This window comes from Balaenoptera ricei, chromosome 2 (assembly GCF_028023285.1).
Source record: "Balaenoptera ricei isolate mBalRic1 chromosome 2, mBalRic1.hap2, whole genome shotgun sequence".
Lineage (NCBI taxonomy): Eukaryota > Metazoa > Chordata > Mammalia > Artiodactyla > Balaenopteridae > Balaenoptera > Balaenoptera ricei.
In genome coordinates, this window is record NC_082640.1 from 68,502,957 (window position 1) to 68,527,411 (window position 24,455).

The 24,455-nt window shown below is 35.0% G+C and overlaps 1 protein-coding gene across 2 annotated transcripts in view; it reads right to left on the reverse strand.

Moving 5' to 3' along the window:
* The window catches only part of PIAS1 (protein inhibitor of activated STAT 1), a 120,316-nt gene that overhangs the window by 1,029 nt on the left and 94,832 nt on the right, over positions 1-24,455 (reverse strand). For both annotated transcript variants that reach the window (XM_059912918.1, XM_059912917.1), the window contains exons 8-13: positions 18,092-18,165; positions 8,660-8,820; positions 6,799-6,929; positions 5,899-6,079; positions 2,150-2,292; positions 103-140 (exon numbers count right to left, since the gene is read on the reverse strand). In XM_059912918.1, the coding sequence (XP_059768901.1) occupies positions 103-140; positions 2,150-2,292; positions 5,899-6,079; positions 6,799-6,929; positions 8,660-8,820; positions 18,092-18,165 (728 nt within the window). The remainder of the gene's footprint in view (positions 1-102; positions 141-2,149; positions 2,293-5,898; positions 6,080-6,798; positions 6,930-8,659; positions 8,821-18,091; positions 18,166-24,455) is intronic.

Consider the following 24,455-nt stretch of genomic DNA (forward strand, 5'->3'; position numbering starts at 1 on the left):
AATTTCCTAAGGAAATTTATTTTCTTTCTCTTGGCTACATATTATACTTTTAAGTATTTTAACTTAGAATTAAAATAACAGTATTTTTTTCATATAACATACCTGATTGTCTCCTGATAAGAAAGGAAAGAAATCTAATCCTGTGGGAGAAAAAATTATTTTAGTTTAAAAAAAAAAAAGAAAGAAAGAAAAAGCCTTCCAAATGTCCCAATACTACAAAAACAAATACAATATCTTAAAAAGCTAATTCTAAATTCATTTAGAATTTTATTTAAACATGAAGAGTTGAGCTGAAGGTTTTACATTTCTCCCATCTCTAGATTACAAAGCCTAGAGTTCAAGCTTTAGCAATGATTTGCACTCCCGGTGACTCCATTTGTGGGACTTGGGCCACTGCTGCCCTGTTAAGTCCAACACTGATCCCTTAAATTGACAGAGCACTTTTCACCAGATGCTCTCATCGACTCCCCTAAAGTCACCTTTCAATCTACTCGAATTTACTCCTCACAAGCACCTCATGAGGTATGTAATTACTTTGGTCTCATTTTGTGGATAAGGACGTTTTTACATTAAGCAAGTTAAAAGACAGATTTTCTTTCTCAAATTCCTTCACTTCCCACTATCTGTTCCAGATTGTAACTCAGAGACTCCTGAGTGACATGAGAGGGGAAGAGATCTGAGGGGGTGTCTGACTGCTGGCGTGGAGGCTATTACAGAAGGACCAGCTCTCATCCCTGGCTGCCAGCAAGTCATTGTAAGCCAGCCCCTTCCAAGTCACATTCTTGTCCATATTGCCCAATGTGTAATGCGACGAAGAGCAAGTAAACCAACATGAATAAAATGCCTCATTATGGTATCTAAACTTGGAGAAAAGTACAACAAGCAGGTGTAGATAAAAATATGACAACAACACGAACACTTTGGGGATCCATCCACTGTCTACACTAGAGCAGATTATAACACGAGGATCCTGCAAAATGTATAGTACTGTGTTTTTTGTTTGTTTGTTTTGGCCATGCCGCAAGGCATGTGGGATCTTAGGTCCCCAACTGGGGATCGAACCTGCATCCCCTGCACTGGAAGCGTGAAGTCTTAACCACTAGACCGCCAGGGAAGTCCCAGTACTGTGGTTCTTGATAGTGAGTTTGGCAGTGGGCTAACAGGCAGTGAGAAACGGGGGTACACTGTCTAACAGAGTAGCTGCTAACCACCTGATGTGGCTATTTAAATTTACTAACGTTAAATAAAATGAAAAATTCAGTTCTTTAGTCATACTAGCCACATTTTAAATGCTCCATAACCACATGTGGCTAGTGGCTACTGTACTGGTCAGATTACATCTCCCTAATTGCAGAAAGTTCTATTGGACAGAGCTGAAATAGGATTTTCATAACAATCACTAGGAATCCACTCAACTATCTGAGCTCCCAAGATCCTTGCCAGTGACCCTGAATTTTACTGTAGGAAATGGGTGGAGGGCACTTTGTGCTTTTGTATTATATTTTCTACAATGAGCATATATGGCTTTTTGTAATTTAAAAAATGTTCTTAGATTATATGGCTAATATACAAATTATTAAATTACAAAGATAATGAGAACAACTAGTAATTCTTTTTGATAATGTAAATGATTATTATGAACTCAAAATACATCGTAGAAATGAGTATACTGACATTTCAAATTACTTTCAAAAAGAAGAATCAAGTTCACTGGAATAAAAATTAAAGCTTTCCAATGTTTCAGTTCTGCATTATCTAAAATACAATATGACATAGCTACCCACAATGCCTGATGCATTATAACTGGATTCAGGGAACAAAAAATAATTGTCATAAATATCAAAATTTAAAGCAACATATTGGAAGTCATTCAAAAACAATCTGCAGACTACTTTGAAGCGCACAAAACCTAAAGATCATTGAACTGTTTTTACCACTGGTAGTAAAACACTGGCTACTGATGAAGGTACTAACAAGGAACTGAGTCTGTATTTATTTATGACCACAGTGTATATTTCTCTCAGTTTCCTAGATCCAACCTCCTCTTTTCCTAATCTTTCGACCTTTCTTAGACTTGCCCAGAAGAAGACTATACAGATCAAAGGCATTCACAATGCTATGTGACGACACAGAAGAATGGGTGACTCACCTTGCAAGTCATAAGGCATGGGTGTCATGTGGAAAGGATGTCTGTAGTCTTGGATGAGGGATGTGTTAATATAGCTTGTGTCTACAGCAGGGAGGCTTGGGGTGCGGGACACTGGAGATGCTTGATGTGGAAGACTTAATATGCTAGAAGAAGAAAAGGTTTGCAAAATTTTCATGAGTCAGTTGAACTTTTAAAAAGGGTTGCATCTCACAATGAGTCCTAGTTTTTGTGCTGGAAATAAAAACAAAAGACAAGTAAAGCAATATATAATTTAGACTACCATAATTATTAGGAAATAATTTGTATACTTAATAGCATCTTTCAGAGGCTACAGGGAAAAAGAGATGGACGCAATGGTATCCAACATTCATAAATCACATGTTGTCTTTGGAACAACGTCATCTACACTTTCAGAATGCAGGGGGAAGGCACGGCTGAGCCACTTCAATGGAATATGAGTGAAAAGTATCTACAGCAGACAAAATTCTGAAACCTTTAAAAAATAAGCACTAGAGTGCTGGCTAGTAAAAAGTTTAGGTAAATCCTTGCAAAGAAAACACATATAACAAGACTAGGGGAATGCAGCAATCTGAGCAGTGAGGAGTTAACAGTGGCCCTCAGACTTGTAAGATTTATGAGAATAAAAACTAGGTACTGTTTATCTTGGTATATTCAATGCCCGGCACAGTCATTAGCACGCTATTTACATAAAAGGCCTTCTGAATGAACGAAGGCAGCAAGACAAGGAGTAAAGATGCTCCATAGTGAACAGGTGGTACAGCGTTTTTAAAGGGAGAATAGTATAAATAGTATAAATGGAAAAAGAAAAAAAGAACAAAGACAGGGATTCTGGAAGAACAGAGTGAAATGTTTAAGTAGCTGAGTAGTTAAATCTTTTTTTCTTTACCAAAAATCAAGGAAAAGCAAAAGAGAGGGAGAAATAAAGGAAAAAGAAAAGGAAGAATTAAAATGATTTTGAAAAGAGAAAGAATTCTAATAGTCCTGAGTGAAAACATAAGGGCCATATGCTATCCCAACCATACAGAGGCTAATAGACATATAAGTTATAGAAAATAAAGAGAAAAGAAGGTAGAAACAGGCTGTCTTTTGCTTTTAAAACTTCACGTAAAGTCCTCAGGGTATGGAGATGCAATTTCAATGGTAAAGAATATTTCAAAAGATGCCAAGGATGGATTTCCAGGAATAGAGTTCTAGTTATGACCTTCTACCATATTTTTATGAATGGGATATGAAGCATAAAATATACTCTCATCCACCTCACAAAAATGTTTTGTCTAATGGAAACTTAACTAAACCTCTTACATCTATAGAAAGTACCATTTTCCATTAGCTATCTCCTCTGACAATACCTAAGGGATTACAAGAGAGACAAAAGGAGTTGAAATGCTAGTCTTTGAAAACATCTTGGTACACCAAACAGCAAAGGTAATTTCTGGATGAACACTCAGCAGCTGAAGACAGCAAAATGTTTTACATTTACTAATCTTTGCCTCTTTCTGATTCCTGGCTGGCTCCTTCTCTTTCAATTTTATGATAATATTCTAAAATGCATTTCCACCTTCACACTGCACAATAACAAATACAATATGCTGGGTTTAGGTTTCTATTTATTGGCTAGTGATTACTGAAAAATGGTCACTGGTACTGAATATGGTGTTATTCTTCTAAAAATGTTATAAACTTTCAGGTTGCTTGTTTTTATCTGAAAATCAAGAGAGAAAGGTCTGGCGTTAGCAAATACTCTATCTGGGTTCAATTAGTCACTGGGAAGCTCAGGAAGTAGTTAATGCATCTAATGTAATTTCCCAAACATAATAAACAAACTATTTCTGGAGAAACAGCAAAGCAAATATTCAAAGAAGAAAAATTAGATTTCTAAACACTCAGAAAGTTTCCTTTAAGGAAAAGTGTTTACATATGTATGACTACTATCAATATACTAAAGAGCAGAACTAACGTATATATAATGATGCATTTAATGCATGAAGTATTTATATACCCAGATTGATGAAATATATTTTAAGGTGCTGTTTTATGGCATTTAAAGTAATAAAATGATGATATGTTTTGGTCATGCTATGTTAAATATACCATTTAAAAATATATATAAAACATAAAATATCTTAGAGTCAAAATTCTACAGATATTTGCTCTAACTACACCAGCTTTTGCTAATTTGACTCTTCTTCCCTCCCTGCCCCCCCACCCACAACTCAGATTTAAGAAAGAAGCTGGTATAATAATACGGTCAGGTTTGTTGGATAACAGCCATCAACGTAGGCTTTCATCAGAGGTGAATATTCATAAAGTAGGATGTAAAGCAGAATTAGTGTTTAAATATTCATTTTGTTTAGAATATTGATACTGCTTTTAATGTCTTTTATTTGTCTCTATGATAAAATAAGCTACTCTAGAGTGAAAATATCAACCTGCATCATATGTCTGGTTGTACTATAAAGATTCCTGAAATAGTCAAAGTCCTCTAATGAGAGAGGAGCCACATTTATCACAATTGTGCTCTTTTACTGTTGCAACTTCATTTTTCAAGTAACTACAAATATACTCAAATAGAAGATCTTTTTATCTCATCAAACAGTATCAAGCCTGAAAATAATTTGACTCCAAGCACAGAAGTGCCTGCTCTTGGTCTGGTGTTTACTTTCCCTCTTTAACCTTGAAATCTGTAACAATGCCTTCTGCAGACTTTCCCTTCCTCACTTACATTCTTCCTTCAGGCACTACAGTTTGCTGGAAGATTTTCTGAATAGCTTCTATTCAATTACATAAGGCCACATAACTCTCCTGATCTATACCTAAAAGGGGTCACACATGGATTTCTAGATTTACCTTTGGTGTGCTACAACTGTGCCTCAGCAAAACATGAAGTCTTTTGCTGAGGATCCCCGAAGTGTCTCATAAGACTAACAGTCTGTTTAAGAGTACAGCTAGAGTCAGCTACTTGTTTTACCATCCTCTACAAAATGTCAAACTCTTTAAGGTTGGGACTGTACTTACTTACTTTATTATCACCCATGTTTAGCACAGCGTGTTTTACATAAAGTAGGTAACAGTGTTTCATTAAGTGACATGAAGCATAACCAAGGTACATTATTACCGATATGAGACTAATGGGAAGTATGGGAAATGAGTCTGCAAAACATAAAGCATTGTGTACTGCAACTTAAGTCCTACACTTCTTTCATTGCCAGTCTTACACATTCTGAGGCAGGTTTAAAGCATTCAACTGGACTTCCTCTGCTTTCTGCTTGAAACACTCAACTTAGGGTTAATTTTACAGCACACATTTTCCAGTTTGAGTAAGTATTTTAAATCCTACGACCAGCATTAGGATCACCTGGGAACTTATTAGAAATACACATTTTCTCAGTTCCTATTCCTGAATCAGACATGGGGGCTAGGGAAGCAATGTGTTTTAGTAAGTCCTTCAGGTGATACTGATGTATACCCAAGTTTGAGAACCACTGTACTAGAATCATCTTTTGGTACGATGAAGATCATATCCAAGTGACCCCTTTAATGCATTATCCCAACCCCTTAAGAAACACACCTGAGAAAAATTCAACCTATTCTCTGATTACTAAGTTAAGTTTTACAATCATTACTAAGTTAAGTTTTACAATCATTTTATTTAGCAGATCTTTTAACCCTATTTGCAAAATTAACTTTCACAATGAGTTTTTTTTTTTTTTTAAGATCTCAGCACTTACCCTTTATTACTTAGTGGTGATGTGGGAGAGAGAGAAGGGCAGGTTCTCTTGGCAGATGGCTCTTCCTCCTCTTCATCGGATGAACTGTCTATGGTTAGGTCAATCACCTCTACTTTCTTACTTTTATTTGAGGACTGGTGATGAGAAGCCACTTGATGCTCTAATGTGGAGCTCAAGCATCCTGTGTGGGAATGATTGAAACACAAGGCAAAAAAGAGCTGTAACATCTCTCTTTTTCTCAGCCTATGGATTAGATTATCAGTTGTAGTTTAGACTTTATCAGTTACAGTATATTGCTAGGGTCCAAGAATACAAAAGCAACAGTGGCTCTGTTCCCCTAAGCTTAAAACTATTATTTATTATCGGTTGTTAAAGGATTGTTTTGAAAAACAATTCTGAATTAGGGCAAACAATCAAAATATATGTCCACCTCAGAATAAAAGTAGTCTGAGGGCAAACACTATATATTACACATGTTTACCTGTACAATACCTGATATACAGAGAGACGTTATAGTAACATTTTTAAAAAGTCATAGTTTCCTTCCAGCAAAAACGTACTAAAAAAGCCAAGAAAAAAATGTAAATGAAAAAAGAACATTCACTAACCTGTACCAAGTCTGTAAAAGATTTAAAAGGATACCATTTCAAAAGCATGACTTTACAAATAACTTATTAGATTATGTTATTCTGAAATCTTACACCACAAAATTTTAAAAGCTGGCAGAAAGTGAATTTAGAGTTTCACTACTTCTGAACATTTAATCAATAATTTAATAAGTTATTGAGCTATCCATAAACTGCTGAGTATTCTTAAAAATTTTATGTGTTTAAATATTGAAAACCAAGGCTTCACAACAACAGGGAGACTGCCCCACCCTTTTGGAAAACTAACACTCACCATCAACTCCATTGTAAGAGGCAGAAACTTCCTGGACTTCCTTTTTTGATCTCATAGGTGCCCAAGAGCCATCCTCCTTAAACTGTATTTCATCACAATCTGTACAGTACTTTAGGATTTCCATAAACAAGCTATAAAAAACAATTCGTCCCTTGAATATCACATTCTAAAGTAAGACCAATTAGAATTATTACTATTCAAAAAACATTCAGACCTTCTATGTTTTGTACAAGTATAAATGAGAAAGTGTAACCGACAAGGTGTATTTGGTTCTCAAAATCTAGGGCTAAATAGGAGAATAGTTACTTAAATTATGGTACCTGTATGCAAGAAAATATTATGTAACCATGAAAAATGAGGTTTCCAAAGATTTTTTTAATAATATGGGGGGAAATATATGTTCACAGAAAGTGTGAAGAGGCCAAGAAAAGAAAACTCTATATTTTAAAAATAAAATTCTGTGTGTGAGTGGTATATAAATAGTGCTTATCTCTCAGTGGTGACATTGTGGATATTTATTCTTTTTCTTTATACTTTTCAACATAATCCAAATTGCCTACAATAAGCACATCTTATTTGATAACTGAAGAAATACATGCAAAAATATGTATTGAAAGTTAAAGCTCCTTGATAATTACCATGCGGATATTAAAAAATGAGATTTTCAAAAACGTGTAAAATTAATGATCAAATTCTCAGGTTGTAATATTAAATGAAACCAAAGGATAAAAAATACTAATACTGTATAATCACAAATATGGGGAAAAAAATCAGAAAATAACATAACAGCTTTTTATTTTCGTATGTTTCCAATTTTTCTTTAGGGGTGTGTGTGTATGTGTGGCTTTTATAGTAAGAAAGAATAATCCCAATTGATGCAGGCATCTAAAGTTACATAATATACAGAGTTGGTAAAGTATTATTCAATTCTGATTTATTAGTGATCACTGACATCTCTGAAAAATCAAACATAAAACATTTAAGTTACATGTTTACTTCTCCCCATATGACTGGTCTGACATCTTTCAAGCTCTGGATTACACTTCTATTGCTAAATGTATTCCATTCCTTATGTTATACCTTCAGGCTTCTATGTTTTCTCAAATATTATAGGTAAGTTGCATTAAGCATTTTTCTAAAGAGTACAGGAAATCTCAAGAAGATCCTTCTTTTCACAATTTATCTTTGTTCAGCGGCAAAAAGGAAAAAAAGGAGGCTAGAGAATAGGAGAAAACTGAAAGGGATATTCGAAGATGTTTGGAAGGACAGATAAAACACCAGAGTGTTAAAAAAAAAATGCGACTGTTGTGATGCTATAGGTGGAGAAGAAAGACAAAGACAAGTATTTTAGAGAAAACAGAAAAACAAAGAGCTGCTATTCAGTGTGTTGATCAGTTTGAGGAGCCCGTATGGTAGGGAGTAGGGATGCTGGCCCACAACTGAAGCACCAGGAAATCTCCAAAAACAGACCAATTTCTGGTCAGTTAGGTTAACCAGAGTTTCACAATTCTTTCATTCTCTCTCCAAAATGGTCTGCATGTCTAGGGATAGATGGATTCATGTTAGGAAAAGGTGTAAGTACACCCTACTTAGAACCACTGGTGCTTTAAAATGGTAAATGTCAGGAGGCACTGACAGTAAGGCACACATTTTCAAAACAAGGGGACATAAAGTTAAAAAGGAAAAATGTTCACAATATTAATTACTTAGAAAACTACTGACTTCTACAGTCATGAAAATCCTAAAAATACATAGCTCAGAAAACACTACCTATAGAATTTTAATCCCAAACGTGATGGAAAACAAAACCAATAATAGACGGTTACTTTGAAGTACAAGGAAAAACTTTAAATTGACATACCCGTCAATAATAAGGTGTTCATACGGAGCCTTCTTATCACAGACAGGACAAACCCAAGTTGGTTTTTTCTCATTCATCTGAATATAAAGAGTTGCATCAAAACACTGCAGATGAGAACATGTAAGGGCCCGACATGGAATTGTCAGCCGCATTTTACCAAGCTTTGAAAAAGGGAGACAAAAGTAAATATTAGACAACTGTTATACAAAATTTTTCCTGAAACACAAAGTATATGTATTCCAATTTAAAGTGTATTCTGTTTACTTCTAACACATTTTCTGTGGAACATCTATCGGCTAAAAATTACAATATTTCTTTGGATATTAAAATAGAGAGACTATGGAAAGTTACAGCAGAGGTTATTTACCCTCAATCCACAGCTTACAGATCCACTTCTAGGGGGAAGACTATGAACCCCTTGAAATTACATGCAAAATCTTGTAAGTGTGTGCATTTTTCCGGAGAAAGTGCTTTCACCAAATTCTCAGAGTAGTCCCTAATCCAAAAAAGTTAAGAACCACTTTACTAGGTATTGGGAAAGGAAAAAGGAATGCCTTATTAAATGCTCAAGATACAGATACTTACTCTCATTAAGATATCAGGTTGATTGTAATTCAGAGGTCAGAACAGAATAAGCATTTCCCACAATGCTTGGCATAATTGCCAAACAGCAGCTCTGAGAAGAAACCCAGGTGTGTGCACTCTCTTCCCTCACTGGGCACCATCACAGGCAATTCAGCAAACACCTCCGGACCTCTAGCATCTCTAGCATGTTATGAGACTTGCTCTTCTTGCCCTGCAAATAGTGCTTATGCTGACATAGGTTGAGTCTGTCCTACGAACAATGAAATCTGCTTCATCTGGTCCCTGAACTGCCAGCTTTGGACCAAAGTAGAGAAGCTGTCCAGAGATCTGTCCAGGGAGCTACCATATCATGACCTCCTTGCATGGAAGACACTTCGTACAGTACAGCTGGATAACCACTGTGGGGTCCCCGTAGGTCACAATGGCCGTATAGTATAGAAGTCACCTACTTTCAGTAACCACATTTTTTGCTAAATATCAGGAAAAGATTTTCCACATGTTTGTGAGCTTGAAAAACATAAGGCCTTGGAAAGGATATGAGTTAAATGAGGAAAAAAAGAGGAAAAGATTCTTGGCTTACGAGAATTTCACGGAAATGTGCAATTTCCTAGTCTACCAAGGAAATTAACTGTCATTTGGGGCCCTAAATTATTGTTCTCACACCAGTGATTTACTGTGCCTCTAGGAAAGGCACTTAACCTTGCTGGGCTCTTTTTCTATCTCTGAAGTAACATGGTTTCCTCCTTATTTCAACAGGATGTAGTGATGAAGAATAAAAAAGGACCCAGAATGTGTCATCAACTTGAGAAGGGAGTAATGCCAGTTTACAGTATCAGAAGTATGGACAGGAGGGATGCAGAGAAAACTGACAGCTCCCTTCTCTGTGCTCCCAACTCTACACTGCATATGGTTACACTATTTATTTATGTGTTTCTCCTCCTACTAGAAACACATTGGGCTCATCTCCTTATCCTTGGCACTGGGAAAGGTACCTGCTACACATACAGCAAGAAGATGGTCCTGTGTACTGATCAGGCTTCAGCTATGCACGCTGGGTAGTTCTAGGAGGCACCATTCATTGAGGGTATGAATCCTGGAAGTTATTTAGTCTCTCTGAGCCTTAGTTTTAGAAAATGGGGATAAAAATAGCATCTATACCATATGACTGTAGGGTCTAAATTATATTTATTGCACAGGGCCTGACACAGAGCAAGTACTCAATATATGTCCCCCATTATTAATTAAAGTACAGAAACATATCTGCTTCAAATCACTCTGCAAGCTAGTAGGAGACCCACTCAAACCTCAGCCCAGTCAGTCTTCTCTTCTATGCTCACACAGTATTAAACAACTCCATTACTCCCTTTCTACACTTCTATTCAGGTTTTATGATTTGATTTACCTAAGTACCTGATGAAAAAGGCACACACACAAAAAGAACAAACTAGCTCTTATAACAGAAATATCATCTATTTACCATTAGCCAAGACATGCTGCGTTAGTCTAGAAACATCTTCCAAATAACGATATAGGTGGTGGTGCTAAATTACATTTTTATGTCTTAAGTCACACCTTAACTTATCTGTGAAGTGCAAATTCCTACTGAGTAGGTATATTTGCTACTGCCTTAATACTAAGTAGAGAAATCCTAGATAAATACAGTCATTGTAGACAAGGTTCATGTAACTGCAGAACTAGTAGGCTACTTCTGATAGTTTATGAAGACAATGGATAAGAAGATAAGAAACAACGATTGTTTCAGAATCCAAGCCATAGGCTGTAGAACTTATACTATGAAAAGCAGTTATTCTCCAAAGACCATCACCTCACATAACTTTAGCCCTGTAGTTGCTGTCAGTTCATCTTTTCGTTGGGAGAGCAACTCTCAAGCCCTTATATGATCAGCCACACTGACAAGTTTACCTACAGAATTTTTAAGGAACACTGCTACATGAATGCCACAGGAAGGACGTTTACAAATAGGTATACGAAAGGAGAAGTTCAATTTCAAATGCAGTTTATTAGCCATCACACAAATGTCTTGCTTCAAAGAATTACAAAGTAATTGTTATATGACCCTCATACTCCTGATTTTTAAAAACAATCACTAAATTCTAAATACTTATCTATGAATGGACACTGAATTCTCTAACTTCAGAAAAGAAGCTGAGCTTTGAACATCTTCATCTGGTAATTACAAATTCCCCTTTTCCCTTTATAGGATGGGGTGGATATTTGCATCATTTGCAAATAAACACTTTGAAAACAACTCCCAAATAAGCTTTCTAATGCCATTAACCTTACTATAACATAATAGTAACTGATGATACTTCAAGAGAAAATACCCTACTTAGATATAAGTTCAAACCAGCTTATACCAAAGGACCCCCAAAACATCAATAATAGATGTACTTTTTCCTTATAAAAAGAAAGTAGTGTGATATTGAGAATTTTATAACTTCATCATCATCATTATGATAAGTATTTCATGAATAAATTTCCAAGGAGTTTATTTTTTTTTTCTTCTATCAACTCCAAGTGATTTGCATTCGAGTTTACAGGTCTAGGGAGTATCTCACAAAGCAGGTTCACAAACATTCTTCCAGCTCTATTTTTAATAAATTAGAACTGAAAAATTCCCAAAGAGCAAAAACATCTTTAATTATTTTCATTGCCTTTAGCTAAACAGCACACAAAAAACAGAAACTCATTTATTTTGAGCTGTGTATATCACAACAAGGGTAATTCAAATGCACAGTCAGACATCATATTTACATATTTCAAAGGGAACAAATCTCTTTTATTATTCTATAAATTTGATATATAGATGAGTTGCCATTACGAAGTTTTACTTTTTAGAGTAAAAACATACCTAAAATATATTGCCTTACTGTTCCAGAATAATTGTAAAGGGATTGTCCCTTTGGCCAAATAGAAATCCATAAAAGTATTATAATTATGGGTTATATATATAGTTGTTTTTCCTATAATCTGAATTTTGAAAGCATAAGTCAATTTAAAATGAACTGCTGTAACTGCTGAAACTAAAAAGGGAGGAGCAGGGGGATATGGAAAGAAAAATTTAAAGCTCGCGGAGTAAATTAAAAGGTGCAACAAGCAAAACATGATGAACATTTTCTAATAATATAAAGATCACCTGAACTATGAAATTCAAAACTAGTTATACAAATAAGAACATCAAGATTTATATTGTAGTCCTTATTTATATGAATAAATGCTTCATATAAATGTTAAATAATATAAACATCATATATATTAGCACAACTGTAAACACTTTTAAAATGAGACTGCAGAAAAACAAGACTCCTTCCAGTGATTTGAATGGAAAATGAAGCTTATGCACGTTCCTAAATTTCTCATGTTCTCCGAACTGGTGTTTTATAATGGAATGGGGCGGCAAGGAATCATGTCAAGGGGGAGGGTAGATAAATAGGTGTTTGGAGGAAAGAGGGTATGATAGGTATATACCTTTAAAAAAAACTTTGTCTTCTTCCCACCCTCCACTTAGCTGGTCTGTGAACCATTTTTCTAAATGTTAAAAAATACCACATTCCTTTACACCATAGTCTGTTATAACATCTGATTACTTAAGAATCCACCCCATGTTCCCCTGGCCAATATTTTTTATTGTGGTAAAAACACTAAACATTAACATTAAACCTACCACCTTAACCATCTTAAAGTGTACAATTCAGTAATGCTAAGTATATTCACACTGTTGTACAACAGATCTCTAGAACGTTTTCATCTAGCAACACTGAAACTCTACACCCACTAATTTGCCCTCCCCAGCCCTTGGATCCATCTTTCTACTTTCTGCTTCCATGGTTTTGACTACTTTATATACTTCATGAGTGGAATCATATGGTATTTATGCTTTTGTGACTGGCTTATTTTGCTTATTGTAATGTTCTCAAGGTTTATCCACATGGCATATGACAGGATTTCCTTCTTTTTTCATGTTCCATACATTATATTCTATTGTATGTATATATACCATATTTGTTCATCTCTTGATGGACATTTGGGTTGCTTACACCCTTTGGCTATTGTGAATAATGTGACAAACGTGGGTATGCAAATTATTTCTTCAAGATCTTGCTTTGAATTCTTTTAGATATATACCCAGAAGAATCGACAGATCATATGTTAATTCTATTTTTAACTTTTTGAGGAACCTCCATACTGTTTTTCCATAATGGCTGCAGCATTTTACATTCCCACCAACAGTCCACAAGGGTTCCAGTGTCTGTGGCATCCTCACTGAAACTTGTCATCTTCTGATTTTTTTGCTAGGCGCCATCCTGATGGGTGTGAAGTGATATCTCATGTGATTCTGATACGCATTTCCTTAATGATTAGTGATGTTGAACATCTTTTCATGTGCTTGTCAGCCATCTGTATACCTTCTTTGGAGAAATGTCTATTCAAGTCCTTTGCCTATGTTTAATCAGGTTGTTTGTTTTGTTGTTGTTGTTGGGTTGTAGAAGTTCCTTATATATTCTGGATATTAACCCCTTACCAGGTATAAAATTCTCAATTATTTTCTCCCATTCCCTAGGCTGTCTTTTCACTCTGTTAACTGTTTCCTTTGGCAAGAAAAGGTTTTAAGTTTTTAAGTTTAAGTTTTTAAGACCAATGGGTGTATTCCCATTCGTCTGTCCTTGCTTTTGTCGCCTCTGCTTTTGGTGTCATATCCAAGAAGTCACTGCCAGATTCAACTGAAGCCTTTCCCCCATGTTTCTTCTAGGAGCGTAACAGTTTAAGGTCTTATGGTTTTGATCTTTAATCCATTTTGAGTTAATTTTTATATACGGTGTAAAGTAAGGGTCCAACTTCATTATTTTGCATGTGAATATTCAGTTTTCCCAATGCCATTTGTTTAAAGAGACCATCTTTTCCCCATTATGTAGTCTTGGCACTCCTGTAGAAAGGCATTTGACCATATTGTTTCTGGGCTCTCTATTTTGTTCCATTGGTCTATATTATCTACCTTTCTGTCAGTACCACACCATCTTAATTACTACTGCTTTGTAGGATGTTTTGAAATCAGAGAGTGTGAGGGCTCGAACTTTGTTCTCGTTAAGATTGTTTTGGCTACTCAAGAGTCCCTTAACATTCCACAGAAATTTAAGGATTTTTTTTTTTTGTATTTCTGCAAAAAATGCCATTGGGATTTGATAGGAACTACACTGAATCTGCAGATCACTTTGAGTAGTATGCGCATTTTAACAATATTAAGTCTTCCAATCTGTAATTATGGGATATCTCTCCATTTCTATCTTCTCTGAATTCTTTTTTGTCATGTTTTATATTTTTCAATCTCCTTGGTTGAGCTTATTCCTAAATATTTTATCCTTTTTGATGCTATAGTAAATGGGACTGTTTTCATAGTTTCCTTCTCAGTTTGGTCACTGTTAGTGTATAGAAATGCAACTAATTTTTGACTGTTGATTTTGTATCCTGCAACTTTGTTGAATTCAGTTTGAACAGGTATATTTTGGGTTTTTTGGTGGAATCTTTAGTGTTTTCTACGTAAAAGATCATGTCATCTGCAAACAGAGATTATTTTACTTCTTCCTTTCCAATCTTTTTTTTCCTCCTTGTCTAATTGCTCTGCCTAGAACTTCCAGTACTATGCTGAACAGCAGTGGTGACAGTGGGCATCCTTGCCTTGTTCTTGACCTTACAGGAAGAGCTTTCAAGTCTTTCCACATTGAGTATGATGTTCACTGTGGGCTTTTCATATATGGCTTTTGTTATGTTGAGGAAGCTTTCTTTTATTCCTAGTTTGCTGAGTGTTTTTATCATGAAATGGTGTTGAATTTTGTCAAATGTTTTTGTCAAGTTTTTTCTGCATCGATTGAGATGATTATGTGGTTTTTGTCCTTCATTTTGTTAATGTGGTATATTACAATGATTTACTTTTGTATGCTGAACCAGCCTTACATTCCAGCTATGAATCCCACTTGGTCTGGTGTATGATCATTCTAACGTGCTGGTGAATTCAGTTTGCTAGTATTTTGTTTAGGGTTTTTGCATCAATATTCATCAGGAATACTGGTATGCAGTTTTCTGGGTTTTTTTTGTATCATTTTGTCTTGTCTTATTGTGTCCTTGTGTAGTTTTGGGATCAGTAATGCTAGCCTTACAGAATGAGTTTAGGAATATTCTTTCTTCAATTCTTTGTAAGAGTTTGAAAAGGACTGGTGTTAATTCTTCTTTAAATGTTTGGTAGGATTCTCCAGTGAAGCCATAGGGTCCTAGGCTTTTCTTTGTTGGGACATTTTTCATTGCCGCTTCAATCTCCTCACTAGTTATAAATCTGTTCAGATTTCTTATTTCTCCATGATTCAGTCTTGGTAGGTTATGTGTTTCTAAGAATTTATCCACGTCTACGTTATCCAATTTGTTGGCACAGTAGTGTCTTATAATCTTTTTAATTTCTGTGACATCAGTTATAATGTCTCCTCTTTCATTTCTAATTTTAGCTATTTGAGTCTTCCCTCTTTTTTTCTTAGTCTAGCTAAGGATTTGTCAACTTTGTTGATCTTTTCAAAAAACCAACTCTTGGTCTCGTGATTTTTTTTTTTTAAAGATTTTATTGATTGATTGATTGATTGATTGCTATGTTGGGTCTTCGTTTCTCTGCTAGGGCTCTCTCTAGTTGCGGCAAGCAGGGGCCACTCTTCTTCGTGGTGCGCGGGCCTCTCACTATCGTGGCCTCTCTTGTTGCGGAGCACAGGCTCCAGACGCGCAGGCTCAGTAGTTGTGGCTCACGGGCCTAGTTGCTCCGCGGCATGTGGGATCTTCCCAGACCAGGGCTCGAACCCATGTCCCCTGCAGTAGCAGGCAGACTCTCAACCACTGTGCCACCAGGGAATCCCCGGTCTCGTGATTTTTTTGGACTGTTTTTCTATTTTCTATTTCATTTATCTCTGCTCTCATCTTTATTTCCTTCCTTCTGCTGACTTTGGGTTTAGTTTGTTTTTCTTTTTTTAGTTTCTTGAGGTATAAGATTAGGTTGTTGATCTGAGATCTTTCTTCTTTTTTAATGTAAGCATTTACTCCTATAAACTTCCCTCTTCTGCTGCATCCTGTAAGTTTTGGTATATTGTGTTTTTATTTTCATTTGTCTTCAGATATTTTCTAAATTCCCTTGTGATTTCTTCTTTGACTCATTGGTTGTTTAAGAATGTATTGTTTAATTTCCACATGTTTGTGGATTTTCCTGTTTTCCTCCTGTCACTGATTTCTAGTTTCATCACATTGTGATCAGAGAAGATACTTTATAATGATTTTAATCTTAAATTAAGACTTGTTTTGTAGCCTAACATGTGCTCTGTCTTGGAGAATGTTCTGTGTGTTCTGAGAAGAATGTGTATTCTGCTTTGTTGGGTGCAGTATTATGTATATATCTGTTAGGTTCAATTGGCATACAGTGTTGTTTAAGTCCTTTGCTTCCTTATTGACCGTCTGTCTGGCTGTTCTATCCATAACCAAAAGTGGGGTATGGAAGTCTACTACTATTATTATGTTGCTGTCTATTTCTCCCTTTAGTTCTGTCAATGACTGCATTATATATTTGGGAAAGAATTTAAAAATTTAAAGTAATAATATAAAAAGCCTGGAGTCAAAATACTTTCCCTATAAAAATGACTGGCTATAGTAAGGAATAAAAAGATAGAAGGATATATACAAAATTATACATTTGGTGGTTTTTATTAACTTCACTGTATTTTTTTCTGTACTTTATAGATGTTTAATAGTGAACAGGAGTTCTCTTAGCAATTATAAAACAAAAAAGTTTTTTTTTAAAAGAGCTATGCAAAGTACTCTATTATAAACTAATTCATGAGCTAATGACTTTTTCATATTGTTTGAGGTTTTATAAATTATAGAAGACTAAGATATAAGACAAATAACACTTAATTTTTGTTTAAATTTTTTGTTTAAGAATAAATAACTTCATCTCAGATTAGTAGGATTTCAATATTAAAAGCTTTCAATATCAGGCTTGCCTGAACAATCCTGGCAAATCAGGAAAGAGCTGAGTCCTCTTATTTTCCATACTTTCTCCCCCAATTTAAATATGATTAATTTGATTAATTACAGAACAAAAGGCAATCAAAATATCAAAGTAATTTACTCTCAGTTTTTCACATATTTTTGTATGAAAGCATCATTCAACTACCATTCCTACTATTGGTGGACCTGACATCAAACTAGTTAAGAAATAAACCTTAACACATTTTTGGAAACTTTTTCACTACCAGTTTAATCCTTTGGTATGTCTTGAGCCTTATATTTATTTTGTAGAAATGACTGAAATTGATCTCATTTTCTGGTTTAAAAATATTTCTAGTTGATTTTTATATGCATAACCAATTCAACTTTTCAGGCTAAATAGAATAGTTTTAAATTGTTATAGTCATTGTTGGCAAAATGGTTAAATTGAATGTGTGACTAATCATGGCCAGATTTTTATTCAAAAGTATACTATTTTAAAAAATGAAATTTTAATAAATATACTAAGACAATAAAATGCATTATGTGGAGATTTTACACTTAAGTCTGAGAGAAAGTCATTTAATAACCACAAGCAATATTTAAATATAACTTACTAAGAGTAGAAAATTTTTATAGACATAAATTTGTTTAGATTTCAAATCCTAAGACTACATGATGTCTTTTACTTTTCATAAACTCTAACAAACAGGTGGGCATGTTTCAATTTAACAGAACTTATTAAAGACTGGAAATACTTAATAACCAAAGAAAATGTATATTAAGCCTCCTGGAGAGCAAATATTAGTTAACACTTACTGGACATAGTAGAGAAACCCTCAGGCTGGTTGTAGCTATTTCACTGTCTGGATCCGCAGTCAATTTCTCTTTAACTGACATTCATCAAAGAGAAAACAAACAAACAGAAGAAGTTTATTAAAGATACATCACTGATGCAACATAAGAAAAAGAATGAGGAACTTAAAAAAAAAGAACAAAAAAATAATCTGCTCAATTATTTTCCAATCAATTGAAAGAAAAGATAAAAACAATTATAAGGTTCATAATCTCTACAATAAGCAAAGGAAGGAAAACAATTGTATATCTATAGACTGATTACATTTCCTGTAAGTCTCCTATTTCTCACCCACAAAACAAAAACTGCATTGCACTAACACAAAGGAAATTTATATAGCAGGTTAATATATTCAGCTGATGGCAGACCATCTTCCTTTTATAACTCTAAGATACTGGATAAAGATTTTCTTTCTTTTAAACTATGACAATATTATTTTAAAAGAAACTAATAAAAAACAACTATAAAACTAACATGTATAAGTTTTTACAATGCTCACATAATGCAAACATTTATTGTAAACACATTAATTCTAATTTCAAATTATAAAAAGAAAAAAGTTCAATTGATTTTTTTACCATATGATTATTTGAGTTTTATATTTATTTATCCATAACCTAATTAATTATGCTACCTTGGGCAAGTCAGTCCTCCTCTCTGAGCTTAATTTTACTTCTTGGAAGATAACAACCTACACTAGATAATCTCTACATCTTCTCAGTTCAAATTTCCTATGGTTCTTAAGAGAGGAGGCACTGGTAATTTTACTTTTAAAGCTGTTCTGTTACTCTCAGTCAGTCTAACATAACAAGGACCTTTATACTTCTCATCTGAAAACCTGAGACATCTGTTACTTCTGAAAACCTCAGAACTTTAATTAAACTTCAGCACAGAAGTGAGACTGGAAATGCCTAAATGTAATATTTCAATAATTTTAGAAGCTGTTCCACAATAACTTTAAAGTCTATATGTGTAAGGGGGCACAAGTGGAGTAGTTGTGGAGTCAATCACAGAATTTCAGAGCTGAGGCACAATTGAATGTGACAGGAAGGAAGGGAGAGAGGGAGGGAGGGAGGGAGGAAGGAAAGAAAGATACAAGAAAATGGAAAGGGGAAAAGTACTTGGGTAAGGAAGAATAATTCCAGATGTCTGTTGAACTGGTAACTATTTATAAGAACTAAGAATTCTGGGCTTCCCTAGTGGCACAGTGGTTAAGAATCTGCCTACCAATGCAGGGGACACGGGTTCAAGCCCTGGTCCGGGAAGATCCCACATGCCGCAGAGCAACTAAGCCCGTGAGCCACAACTACTGAGCCTGCGCTCTAGAGCCTGCGAGCCACAACTACTGAGCCCGTGTGCCACAACTACTGAAGCCCATGCGCCTGGAGCCCGTGCTCCACAACAAGAGAAGCCACCGCACGCCGCAACTAGAGAAAGCCCGTGCGCAGCAACGAAGACCCAACACAGCCAAAAATAAATAAAATAAATAAATTTAAAATAAATAAAAGAACTAAAAAAAAAAAAAAATTGAAAAAAAAATCCCTGCATTCAAAAAAAAAGAATTAAGAATTCTGCCTTTATTAAATTTGATGATCACAGAGTCTGAAATTTTTTGAGATGGTCCAAATCTTAGATATTCTATTCAACTGCCTCCATAAACTAGTGGATCTCAACTAAGATGCACATCAGAACTACCTATAGAGCTTTCTAACTTATACTGCCCACTGAACCAAAATGGGGAAGAGGGACACTAATAAGTAGTTTTTAAAAAGCTCCAGATGTGATTCTGATGACAGACTAAAAAGTCATTTTATGGCCTGGAAATTCAAAAATTTTACAGTCTATATAACTCATAGGCTGTCTATCACATCTAAAAAGGCACACAATCCGTGAGTTTTAGTTTGGAAAATATAGTTATCATATCATTTATGCTAATTAATATTATATGTAAATTATGAGAAGTATGCTTTTGCCATTATAGACCCAATCTTACTCCAACCTTTCTTATAAAGATACATTTAACGAACAGTATCTTTTTAAAGGTGACAAACAATTGCCATACGAAACAAACATGTAAATAGAATTCTAATGTGATTACTAACCATTCTGCATGTCTTCACCAACCACTCCCTAACACCCACCATGCACACAGCAATGGGAACAGTAACTGACTTTAATCTATTTAAACTTCGAGTTAAATGAAACAATATGATAGATAATATCAGCCTTATGCAAAACAAAGTTCAGTGTTAGTACTTTGAAAAAAAAATGAAAAAGGAAAGGTAACCTGAGGTAGTGGTTCAGAGCACAGGATCTAAAGCCAGCCTAGCCTGTAATTCAGCCTTAGTCATTTAACTTTTCCGTGCCTCAGTTTCCTCATCTTGTAAATGGGAATAATAACAGTACCTCATGGCATTGTTTTAAGGATTAAATGAGTTAATACAAATAAAATGCTTTAAAATAACCTAACATTATACTAAACATTAGTTATCGCAACTTAAAATAAAATGTGACTTGTATGTTTATTTTCTCTCAGAGGTCAAAGAATTTTCTGAAATTATTTTAGAATTAGCTTATCAAATTTCTATTAAAAAAAAAAAAAGCTTCGCTTTTCACCTTTGCCATTATAGACTCAATCAATTCTTTCCTGTAAAGATACTTTTTAATACTTTAGGATCTTGATTGAATTTAACCTACAGATCAACTTGGAGAGAACTGACATTTCTCCAATAACAATACTGAGTGTTCTGATCCATTAACATGATGTATCTCTTCATTATTCAGGTCTTATTTTAATTACTCTCACCAATGTTTTATATTTTTCAGCATACAAATCGTGCATATATTTTGTGTAACATATTCCTAAGTATTTCATATTTTTTAAATTCTTATTATTTGAATTTCAATTTCCAGTTGTTTACAGCTAGTAGAAATACAATTTTTATAAACTGACTGTGTATTCTGCAACTGTGCTAAATTCACACATTGGCTTTAGTAGCTTTTTTGTAGATTTTTTGGGATGTTTTCTATACAATGAAGTCATCTTCAAATAAAGACAATAATTATTGTTCATTTCTAACCTGTATGCTTCTTTTTTCTTGCCTTATTGTGCTGACTAGGATCTTAAGAGCAATGTTGAATAGAGGCATTAAGAAAGATATTCTTGCCTTATTCTCAGTCTTAGGGATGAAGTTTTTTACCATTAAATATGATGTTAGCTAAAGGCTTTTTGTAGATACCCTTTATTACATTGAAGCAGCCCCCTTCTCTCTATTTTGCTGAGTTTTATCATGAATGGATATTGAATTTGACCAACTGCTTTTTCTGAATCTATGGAAATGATCACATGATTTTTTCTTTTTTAGTTTGCTGAGATGAGAAGGTGTATTATATTGATAGATTTTTGAATGTTGTATGAACCTAATATTCCTGGAACAAACTCTATTTGATCCCTATGTATTACCTTTTAATATACTGTATTTAGTCAAAACAATTCTGAAAAAGAAAAATAAAGTTGGAGGACTACCTGATTTCAAGAATTACTATCAAGCTTTAGTAATGAAGACTGTGTTATTGGTATAAGGATAGATAAGTAGGTCAATGGAAGATAATGGAGTCCAGAAATAAATTCATACATCTATGGTCAATTGGTTTTTTGTTTTTTTTTAAAAGATGACAGGTTTTGGTTTTCGTTTTTAACTTTGGGTTTATTTATTTAATTTATTTATTTATTTATGGCCGTGCTGGGTCCCTGCTTCTGTGCGAGGGCCCTCTCCAGTTGCGGCAAGTGGGGGCCACTCCTCATCGCGGTGCGCGGGCCTCTCACTATCGCGGCCTCTCTTGTTGCGGAGCACAAGCTCCAGACGCGCAGGCTCAGCAATTGTGGCTCACGGGCCTAGTTGCTCCGCGGCATGTGGGATCTTCCCAGACCAGGGCTCGAACCCATGTCCCCTGCATTGGCAGGCAGACCCTCAACCACTGCGCCACCAGGGAAGCCCTCAATTGGTTTTTGACAAAGGTGTCAAGGTAATTAAATGGAGGAAAAATTAGTATTTTTGACAAATGTTATGGAACTGGGTATCTGTATGGGGAGAAAATGAACCTCTAAAGCTTACTTTGCATCATACACAAAAATTCATTTAAAATAAATTGTAGACCTAAATCTAAGAATAAAACAATAAAACTTCTAGAAGTAAAATGTTTGTGACCTTGGGCTGGACAAAGATTTCATAGTATGCAAAAAGCACAAACTATAAAAGAAATGGAGGGAAAAGTTGAATAGACATTTCATCAAAGAAGCTATAAGGATGGCAAATAAGCACATGAAAAGATGCTTAACATCATTAGTCATTAGAAAAGTTCATATTAAAACCACAATGACATATCACCTACACAGTGACCAGAATAGCTAAAATCAAAGCAGCCTGACAATATCAACTGCTAGAGAGAATGGGGAAAAAACTCTAAATCTCAAATCTTGTTGGTGGGAATGCAAAAATGGAATATGCACTTTATAAGAAACTGCCAACCTCTTTTCTATACATTTATCGTGTGACCCAGCAATCCTAGTCCTGAGTATTTACCCAAGAAAAATGAAAACGTATGTCCACAAAACTGATATTCATATGCAAACTGCAAATGTTTTAGCAGCTTTATTCATGATAACGAAAAACTGGAAGCAATCTAAACGTCCATCAACCGATAAATGGATAACCAAATTACAGTACAGATAAATGGAACACTACTCAATAATAAAGAAGAGCAAACTACATGAATGAACCTAAAAGCATTATACTATGTGAAAGAAGCCAGAAACAAAAGGCTACATGCTGTGGGATTTCAAGTTCTGGAAAAGAAAAAACCACTGAGACAGAAATCACGTCAATGGTTATAAGAACTGGAGGAAGGAGATGAGGCAGAATGCAAAGGGTCACAGGGGAACTTTCTGGGGTGAAGAATGTTACATATTTTGATTGTGGCATTTAGTTCATGATTGCATACACCTGTCAAACTCATCAAACTGTACACTTAAACAGGTGAATTTTTACTGCTTGTAAACTATACTTGAATAAACACAACCAAAATTAAAAAAAGAAGAAAGGTGGGGGGGGGGGAATCACTATGTTAAATTTCATAAGAAAGTGAAAAATAAAAATAAGACATCAATATTCATCCTGCTGCATCAACCAACACCGGGTAAGTCTTTCAGGAGTTCAGGTTTTCTTGTGTCACTGTGAGCTGCAGCCGTAACAGTATTTCACTATATGACCTACAATACAGCTAGCCACACTTAAAATTAATCTTTGAAAATCCCTGTTGTCATGTGCTATGAGAGTTAGTCACTAGTCACATGTGGCTATATTTAAATTTAATTAAATTTAAAATTCAGTTCCTCAGTTGCACTACCACATTTCAAGTACTCAACAGACACATAGTACTAGTGGCTATCACACGGGATAGTGCAGATATAGAACATTTCCATCACCACAGAGTGTTCTATTAGTGCTGTTCCAGGTTTTCAAAAAAATTTCTATCCTTTTTAAAATTTTAAGGCTGGAAACAATTGAACATATTAAGTCCAATACTTCATTTTATAAGCAAGAAAACAGAGGCACAGAGATGTGATCTTTTACTCAAGATCTCTTTTCATCAGTTTACTTAACAAAAGTCTGAGGATCTACTATGTGCCAGGCCCTGAGCTAAGCACTAGGAATTCACAGAAAGATAAGATTAAGTTCCTGCCCAAAGGAACTCATAGTCTGGTAGAGAGCAAAGATACTTCTCTAATGTGCTGTAATGGAAACTAGCTGAAAGTCAATGCATCAACTCTGGGGGTTCTGAGATGCCTCCTGGAAAAAGTGAAACATGAAGAAGGATAACTAGAATTTAGGCAAAGTAGGTAACAGGGAAGTGTGAGGCACAGAGAACAATATGGGCAAAGCACTGAAAAAAAGAAAAGAATTCATTATTTTTGGAGTAAAAAGAATGAGAAGAAGAATGAATACAGATGACACTGGAAAGTAATAAGCAGGTGCCACACCATGGAAAGCTATATGTTTAAGTCATGCTAACAAAAGTTGGAGTTTTTATCCCATTGGTGTTAGGAAGCCATGGATTGCAAAGAAATGGTAAGATTAGATCTGTATTAATCACTTAGATTGCTACCAGAAGAGAGATATAAAAAGGGGGGCCAAGAAAGGAGAGGAATATATAATTCAAGAATAGGTTTTTAAAATAAAGGCAGGATATGAGAGCTTAAATGAGGTCAGTGATGGTAGGGAGAGAGAGAGCTCGACAGAGTTGAGAAATATTTAGGGTTTATGTCTG